This window comes from Cystoisospora suis, assembly GCF_002600585.1.
Source record: "Cystoisospora suis strain Wien I chromosome Unknown contig_1067, whole genome shotgun sequence".
NCBI classification, from domain to species: domain Eukaryota; phylum Apicomplexa; class Conoidasida; order Eucoccidiorida; family Sarcocystidae; genus Cystoisospora; species Cystoisospora suis.
In genome coordinates this window covers 360-9,528 of record NW_027153868.1, presented here as the reverse complement: position 1 = coordinate 9,528, position 9,169 = coordinate 360, and the positions used below count along the sequence as shown (strand labels likewise).

Here is a 9,169-nt window from a genome sequence, read left to right as displayed (position 1 = left end):
CCCTCTTTTCTGGACTGTCTACCTTCAGTGTTTCGACCACTATGGCCTTTTCTTGAGTTCCGTTCTCTAACAGTGTCGTATCGTTCTTCTGGCCGTCACTTTCGCACAAAAACAACATAGTAATTTGTGGAGGAAAGTTTATTCCGCTGACCAGACCATTCAGTCCCCGCCTGCCGTCGCCGGCATCCATGAGGCGGGGCCGGGTCGTGTCAAAGGGGCTGGGCGGCGCTTCGTTACTTGTGGAGGCGTGGCGGTGATATTATAATGAAAATGAACTGCGGTGGCGGTGGCAGGACATGTGTGGAGAGGAGCCCCGGTCTGCGCAATAGAAGTACAGCTCTCCCAGCCGGCTTCTGCTCTGACGCTGCGGCGCTTCTCTTTTCTGGGGCCCGGGTATTGCGAAAGGAAGCCGTCCAATATCCAGGCGGATGCCACAGCTGCTCCGGGCGGGGGGACGGGGGGAAGCCACAACGATCGTGGTACACGTTGTTAACAGATAATGATGGGAGGGGGGGCGAACTAGCGTTGCTACAACTAATGCGGTAGTCGGCGACCGGAAGTGGGTGTTTGTTACTTTATACAGACGTGCCCAGGAACTGCTTTTAGCAAACTGAGAAATCGCTCTTCTTTGCGCCAGAAACTTACTTTCCATGGATGGGTTTCTCTGTTCGATTCCTCTCTTTTTCTCCCCGAGTTTTCTCGTGAAGGCGGCCGTTCGTGATAAGAGAAGCGGCGCCGGTAGTGATACTGGCCACGGCAGTAGTAGCACGGGGACCTCCAATTGTTGTATAAAGTGGTTTTATGTGGCCAGGAAAACCCGGGATCAGCTGAATTATAAGAGCCAGTCGTCTCGACTGGTGCCGGCGTTGAGTTGCATGATTATTTCTTGCGGCTGTTTTTTCGGTTTGTTTTCTCATTTCTATGAGAATGTCTGGCCGCAGGGCTTGGTTGTCAATTTCAGCTTTCCGACATGGGGAATGACCGTACGCCTTGCCCACCTTTACCTGGAGTTGAGAAACGTATGTGACCTCGCTGATTTTTTTCCCTTCGGTAGTGGTGACAAACGTTGTCTACAGTCTATTCACGTGTAAATAATCCCCTCGCAATTCCACGAAAAGAAGAAGGCCCCTTCCTTTTTTTTTCCCTCACACTGTCTCGGTGATTGCCGATACATCATCGTCACCCGTAACTGCCCCCACAAACGAAGGAACTGAAGTCGGGGGCGGGTCCATGTAGAACTCTCTCCCGTCTGTCTCTCCATTGATCGACATCCACAAAGCAGGAGCGCGTTATCCAGTAGGAACAGTGACATGGTATAAGAAGAAGCAGTGACAACTGTTTTTTTGTAGCTTGTTGTTTGGTTACTGCTACTACTATAGTTAGCGTTGTACCGCAGAAACACGGGACGGGCATTTGAAGGAAATACAGACAGTGGAGAGGGGCCTCCGCACAGGAAAAAACCGGCGGCGGCCGTTCTCTTGAGGTGCCAAGACGCGAAATGTTATGCCCTGATTCAGTCAAGGAGACTTCGTATTGTTACCATCGTGCTCTAAAGGACTTCGCTTACAGAGAAGCGAGATGATGTCAGTCTCAAGAGGAAGCGGACTGCTAGGTTCAAAGCGATGAAGAGATGGTTTCACTATTCACGATTCCAATACTGGTTCCTCCTCTGTCCAAGAGTCTTGAGGTTTCAATCTCCATCTTCGCCTCCCCCTCTTCCACTTTTGTTTCTTAGTATCACGTACATTCGCAGTTGTGTTTTTGCTGGTGATTGATCGATTTCCGTGACGACCTTCTGTACAAGTCGTGGGTTCACTGCCCCCCATTTTAGAGCATCGACGGGTGTTACGTAGTTTGTAGGCGTCGTTGCGAACAAGTACTACGCCGTGATCGACTCACACATGTTTTTTATTATTGGCCTGTCCTCGCGAGCAAGAAACAATTCAGCAGAATACAGAATTATCGTCGATCGGAACTCTCTGTTGTCCAGTTTTTCGATAAAAGCTCCCCTCCACCCATCTATCTTTAATCTCTTTCGTGCCGATGTCCCTTCACCACTCCTGCGCCGCCGCTCTTTGGTCAGAACCTTGATACCAAGATTCTCGTCGTTTGCCTGCTTCCTTTCTGGAGTTGCCCGCGGTGTGACTTCCACTTTTGCCGCTGTTTTATCGCTCAGCGTTCCATACTAGAAGAGCGAAGAAATGTATGGAGTATCACAGGAGAGACACATCACACCTGCAGGGGAGGGTAGCTAGCGATCTGGTCTTCTACTCCCCCGTTAATCGTACGAACGCTTTTGTTGTCGATTGTATCGGGTGAGAGGATTAGCAGAGTACTGAAGGGAAAAGAGAGCGTGAGAAATAGGAGGGTAGGACGACGACCGGGTTCGGGCAAAGAAAGCCATCCAGTTGAATCCGGTACAATGGCTTGCGATTTCAATTGCTACAGGCAACCATACAGGGAAGCATTTTACTCCCCTTGACTGGAGACTGTGTATGCTGTGTAGATGTACACGCGTATATGTATATATGTTGTTTGTTTCGCCAGCGCGGAGTGTATGAATGGAATTATACGGATGTAGTCATTTGAACGACGCGGACGAAGCTTCTGAGCCGGCGGTTGTGTAGATTTTAGTTCAGTTCCTCGGGGGAGACCAGGTCCTCCAATGGTGTGGATGAGTCAGTGATTGTCTGCTTACCCCCAGCCTTCTTCCGACAGTCATCCGCGTCTTAGTGCTGTTGTCTCTTCTGGTGTCACTTCTTCACGGTTTTTCTCCCTTTTTCCTTTCTTGTCGTCGTCCGAGAGAGCGTCACCCTCTATACAGTTACATCATACCCGCTACGTGTGCCTGCTTCGTGTTCTCCGACTGATCGTAACTGTGTCTACGTTTACTGGGTGATATGTAGGACGCAGTCTGTGTGTTGCCTTGAGGTCAGAGGCTCAAGGCAAACCGCCTAAAAATGATCTCCCCGCCACCGAGTTCCCTGTCATTCGAAAAGTGACACAGAGGGAAGAGAGACGAGACAAGTTACGGACTCCGCTAACTGTGTCCTTGTGCTTTCATCCGTATCTTCTTCACTTCTCCGTCGGCCTCCATCGACCATCCGGTCTTTTCAAATCTGACTCTCTCTCGATGGTATTGCTTTGCATCAGCGTTGTTTTGTAGAGAGGCCCAGGGTTGTCTCATACGGCGCCCGTCTTCATGAGGGTTTTAACCATCGACCATTTCTCAACCCACACAGTCCCATTGGCGTGTGCTGGTACCCACTTAGTCTGACTTTGTAAGGATGTCAACTGTTCTTGTCGTACTCCAGTCCTCTCCGCCCCTCCATCGCCGTTGGCGTGCTGGACCTCATGTTTTGTTTCGTGGTCAGAGCCGTAGTGGCTGGCCGTTTCGGCGCTTGACGAAGACAGAGTAGGATGACTTCGTGAGTGTGAGGTCTTCATGAGGAACTGACTCACCGTAGCTAAGATCTGTAGGTCGGTCAATCTAGAAAGGCATCCGTCACCTTAGCTGCTCCTCGGCCTACGCACAGGCAGTCGGGGTATGGAATAGGTTGTCGTTGCCCCTCTTGCCAGCCTCTTCCCTGTGTAGTCTTCCTTCTCTTGTGTCATCCCCTTCGCCTATTCCTGCCGAACCTTCTCCTAGTGAGGTCTCTCTCGCTGTGTAGTGGGTGTGCGTTCTTCCACTCGTTCTTATCGTGGTGAGCTTACCGCCTCTGTGCCCTCTCGGTGGACTCATTGACCTTCCTGCCGTTTCCGCATCTGTATCCGCTGCCGCTTAGTCAATGACCATTTCGTTCCTGTGTGTGATTGACTCAAAGGCAGTCGACGTCTACTTGCCAAGCCCACCATTTAGGTAGGCGCTGGTGATTTTGAGTCGCTGATTGCTCTTCATCGATGTTACGATTTCGGGGATCGATTTTGGGGTAGTTCCATGTATCCTACATAGGGGTAAAAGAAAAAAGAAGGAAGTCTGGTAATGAAAATCTCGTGATAAGAGTGCGATGTAGAATAGCAAGACAGCTTCGATTCCAACTCGATACCAAGGGCCGACGTGCGTCAGCAGAACGATACATACATACATAGATAGATGCCGACACATATATGTTTGAGAGATACCTGGAAAGAAAGAGATATCCCACCAAGAGAGACGCCTACTGTTTTAACAATGCAGACAGAAGCACAGAACACGAGTCAACAGACTCTGAATATATATAGTCGATACGAAGAGCTTCTTCTCTCTTTCACTCTATATCTACATATATTATCCACAGATGATATACTGTTCTACCCTATGACACATGCATGCACATGTAGAGACATAAAAATGTGATACATGGTACACAACACATTCGCCTCTACAATAGCTTACATCCTACATGTCCGCATGCATGTATCTTTATGCCATGGAGTTAGGTGTAAGAGATTAGAAAGAAGAGAGGGTGAACGAAGGACAAGAGGAAGCAAACGAAGGATACACCATAAAATGATAAGGAGGAACTGAAAGAGAAAGATGCTATTCCATCAGTAGAGTCGTCTTCTACCTTATTCATAGGCGCAAGAATCCATCTATGATTCTTCATAGGAATCGAAGGTGCCAGGACAAACGGTTTTCCACGTAGTTCCATCTTCTTCTTCGTCTTCTTCTCCCCTTCTTCACCGTATATAAGCCGATCTGATCCATGCTCCTCATGGTTGTTCTCCTGATCTTCCTGACACTCTAGGAAGTATTTCAAAGCGGCTACGGCAGAAGCATGAGACGGGAAGTCCACGTACCCATACCTACACAGACAAGCAAGACACGCACGTATACAAGCACATGCATAGACATACAAGAGACCTATAGATATCTACACCTATGTTATAAACGAAAGGGTACACAGATATAAATGATATACACATAGGTACTTCTCTGCAAAGAGAGAACAACTCTTACCGAGCTAAGAAGGCGCTTTCAGTCCCTACATGAGTATCTATGTATGAAGATATCCACAGCGTTCTTGAGAAAGAAGAGTTGATGTACAGAGAGAAGTCTGAACACTGACAAGTGAATCTGAACAACGTGTCACCTACAAGGGAGAGAAACGAACGTGAAATACAGAGGATTACGGCTAGGTGAGAAAAGAGATTCTTTGCATGTATGAATACTACAACCCCTCCTCATCTTCTTCACACTGTAGAGAACAGGACAGAGAACACCCTGCCTCCCTCTCGCTCATGAAGGAACTCCCTATCACCATGCTCATGATCTATCTATCACTAGGAGCACCAACAGCATGTCCCCGTCCTACGCAAAAGAGCAAGGCAAGCATAAGAAATCGAAAGGATAAGAGAGACCCCTTTATCTCCAGAAGAGTCTTCGGTAACTACGTAAAACAAGAGTATCTCCAATAGATAAGACCGACATATACACACTGTCAGAAGATGCCCTTCTTGCACAAGGACCTCCCACCCTTTGTAAGGTTTCCTCTCGATCAATTCATTCACCCTCGAAGCATCTTGTCATCTGAAGAACATACACCTCCTAGTGATGAAGCGTAGCTAGTTATCGAGGAAAGGAAGTGTATCTACACCCCCTTAAAAGCGAACCAGGAGAGAGATGATGTCTTGACCTAAGAATACGGGCAGTAGGTGTAATCGATCTTCTCGCTCGCTGCAATAGACGCTCTACTCTCTCTTATCTCCCAGGGGCGCGTCTTGGGTATAAGAAAGGAGAGGAGGGATTAGGGTGGAACGCAAATCAAACTCGGTGATAGATATGACTACTGATACAATTGCATGTCTTCGATCCTGTCTGTGTAGCCTACGACCACTTCCACTACTAGCATCACCTCTCAGCGTCTCCCTCTCTTCGCATAAAGAGGAGAGAAAACGAGAGAAGAAAGACAGCTAGGTAGATGAGGAAAATGAATGAAATCTTCTCTTCTTCTTACCCTTTATGTTTTTTCTCCACTCCTTCTTCTTCCTTGGTTGTCTCATCTTGAAGATCCTCCAGCATCCTCACATCTTTCTCGTCATCCTTCTTCTTCTCCTCCTCCTCTCCCTGTTCTGGCTTTGAAGGTCTTGTTCTGTCTCCTTCATTCTTCTCCCCCTTTCGTGTTTTACTTCTCATCCCTTCATCTTTTTTTTCTCTCTTCTCCTTCTTGTTCTCCCCCTCCATCGTTACATCTTCTTCTCTTTCTTGCTGTGTCTCTGTACTCCCTCTACGACTATCAAACCTCTCAGATGCTTCGCTCTCTTCAGCAACCCTCTCATTCTTCTTCTCCTCATCTAGGTCTCCTCCTTCTCTCTCCCCACTCGTCAAAGGAGAAGTTGTAGACTGTTGTTTCTCTTTCTTTCCCTTCTCTCCTCTATCTGTGCCACTCCCCGACTTACTATGAGGATGACGATGGCTCTCTCTTATAAGCCGAACAGCTGTGATATCTTGAAAGCCGAGATTCCTTAACGCTTCTTCGACATCTTTCTCTTCTCTCAACTCTTGAGGAATCCCTGATAAGAATAAAGTCTTCTCTTCATAAAGATGCTTTGTCGGCTTTGACGGGAGAACTTTCATAGCTCTTTGATTTAGGCAGTGGCCATTCATTAGACGTGCAGCAGAGAGAGCTAAAGACGGAGAATCGAAGTCGATATAAGCAAAGCCTTTAGAACGACGACGAAAATCTAAGATCAAACGCACCTGCAAGGTTCATCACGAACAGTCACAGAAATAAAGAGAAAGATGTCTCTCTCTCTCATAAGGTCGATAACATACGTCACAAGACACCTTTACTCTCATCCTTTCTGTTGTTTACGTCGCCTTACATAGATATCTTCTTATACCTAAACACGCTAGTCTACACTTAGAGTCATGTATGTGGGTAGAAATATGTATGTATGAATATGTAGGTATGCATGCATATGTCTACGTATGTATGTATGTATTGTTGAGAAAAGACTGAGAGGTATGGTAACGAATACACACGCAGCATGTGACAAATACATGTCTAGCTAAGCAGAGAAAAGCATCCATCGTACACACGGAGAGAAGAGAATCTTGCTGCCTTTAGAAAGGAATTCCAAATAAGAAGAAGAGACATCACGCGAAGAGGATTTACACAGATATGAAAGCGGAAAAAATACTTTCTCATAGGTAAGAGAACCCTTTACCTAAGAATGTACATATGTGTATCTTTTAGAACCCAATCAGCCAATCGTAGCCTCTATCTTCTTTTTTTTTTTTCCCAGCATCCAATGCATGAACTCCTCCTCTTCATCATTCCATATCAGATCTCCACCCCCGGTGTATATACATCTCTGAGTATGTGGGACGTCAGTGTCTCTCTTTCTTTACTTACGTGAACTGTTTATCAGATACAATTGAACGAAGGAGAGACAAATACAAACCGTAGAGAGAGATACATACTGTCCATACATCATTCATATATATATGTATGCGTAGATCTCTGCTGTAACAAACCATCGGTTGAAGTGTATCTACTCCCAGTAGACGACAAGAATCTCCTTTCCTCTTATTCATCCACTCTGTAAATCAATCTCTCTTTACATTGAACTGGTATATCCTCCATATGCAAAAAAAGTCATTACATATGTACCTATACACTACAGCTTCCCCAGAGTGGGTGATGTATATATATACATATACGTATATATACACCTTCAGGAAGATGTAGCGTACATACACGTACATGTATATCGTTTGCATATATATATATATACATCCATGTCTCCCTGTCTCTCTACATTACCACACGAAGAAAAAACAGATTCCACGAAGAAAAGGGTTCCCTACGCCCCCTCACCCCCCCAGTCGATGATGAGGTGTACGTACATCTTTGAGACCTGTGCAATTCGACTGAAAGAGATGACGTAACTCCTCTTCTGTAACGGTTTCATCAAGATTGGATACCCATAGAGTTGAAGATTCTTCTTGACCATCACCTTCCTGTCCTATGAAAACTGCGGCGGCGCGTAGAGCTTCTTCTTTAAGTGAACAAAGTGTGGCGAACTTCGAGGAAGAAGAAGGAGTAGACGTAACATGTCTAAGAGAGGAAGGAAGAGTCTCTCGATCTTCTGGCGCCCTGATAATGATTAATCCACACACATATAGAAGAAGAAGAAAGATGATAAGATCTCAAGAAGAAGTACAGGCAGATGCCAAGACCGTACATCTCTCCCTCTCTCTATCTCTCTCTGACGTGTCTTGTAAGACACATCATACAAACGGATAAGGAGCAGATAGCCGAACACCATTCATTTATCGGAAGCGAAGAAAGCTTTTCTCTCCTCTGCCCTACTAAGAAACAAGCGAACATACATGCAGATATACATGTATACGGAAGTACGCTGGGCTATACGTCTATGCTATATACATACCCGCACAGCTCAGAGGAGTAAGAAGACGACACGTTATGAGATTCAAGCAACTCTCCTCACTCACTTGCCTCTCCCTCTCTTCGATAGGACAGCAACCCATCCTTACGAAGAGATTGCATCGCTTCAGTCCTGATCTCTACACATATGCATATAAACGGGGAGGGAGGCAGACGTCAGAGCGAGTGAGAGAAGTCGACTTTACCTGAGCTGATGATGGTGTTTTCCTCGTCGTGGAATAAGGAGACTTTCTTCTTCTTCTTTCTCCTCTCCAGTTTCCCTCTCTTTCTCCTGGTCATTGGCATCCTTCTTTGCCTTATCTTCATCTTTGTCTTTCTTCTTCTTTCTCTCCTCCATCAAACCTTCCGTCCCATCTCCGTCCCCTTCTATCTTTCTCTTCTTCTCTTCCCTTCTGTCATCATCGTCATCGCCATCCTCTCTTCGTCTCTCTTCTCCTCTTCTCTCGCTCCCCCCTTGCCTGTCTCCTCTCCCAGATGACGAACTCCGGTCTCCTCCTCCTCTTCCTTCGCCTTGCTCACCCCCTCTCTTCACTCCCCCCGAAGAGTTCGAACAGCGACTGTCTTCGCTACCTGAACATCGATTGTCTTGTCTGCCTCCCCCCTTCTCCTTCTCCATTCGTCTTTCTCCTTCCCTTCCTCCTGATGTCCTATGACCACACCCATCCCCCGCATCATCCTCTATGCCCTCTCTCCGACTATTCACGACGCGACGATGACGATCTTCGTCACCGTAACTCTCTGTCGATACATTCGCTGCTTCTTCTTCTCCCCCACCT

At 46.7% G+C, this 9,169-nt stretch overlaps 2 protein-coding genes across 2 annotated transcripts in view; one reads left to right on the top strand and one right to left on the bottom strand.

Annotated features, from left to right (window-relative positions):
* Positions 1-508: 508 nt before the first annotated feature.
* CSUI_002547 (uncharacterized protein) lies at positions 509-3,949 on the top strand. The gene has a single exon (XM_068062747.1). It carries the CDS (start codon positions 651-653, stop codon positions 1,089-1,091), a length of 441 nt encoding a protein of 146 aa, XP_067925278.1. The 5' UTR covers positions 509-650; the 3' UTR covers positions 1,092-3,949.
* The window catches only part of CSUI_002546 (rna recognition motif-containing protein), a gene marked incomplete at its 3' end in the record, with an annotated part of 5,698 nt that continues 347 nt past the window's right edge, over positions 3,819-9,169 (bottom strand). The window contains exons 2-6 of the mRNA XM_068062746.1: positions 8,579-9,167; positions 7,832-8,081; positions 5,937-6,679; positions 4,548-4,785; positions 3,819-3,944 (exon numbers count right to left, since the gene is read on the bottom strand). Coding sequence (XP_067925277.1) covers positions 3,819-3,944; positions 4,548-4,785; positions 5,937-6,679; positions 7,832-8,081; positions 8,579-9,167 — 1,946 coding nt within the window. The remainder of the gene's footprint in view (positions 3,945-4,547; positions 4,786-5,936; positions 6,680-7,831; positions 8,082-8,578; positions 9,168-9,169) is intronic.

Excerpts from the sequence above, each read along its gene's own strand:
- CSUI_002547 (XM_068062747.1), top strand. The coding sequence starts at position 651 with ATGGATGGGTTTCTCTGTTCGATTCCTCTCTTTTTCTCCCCGAGTTTT.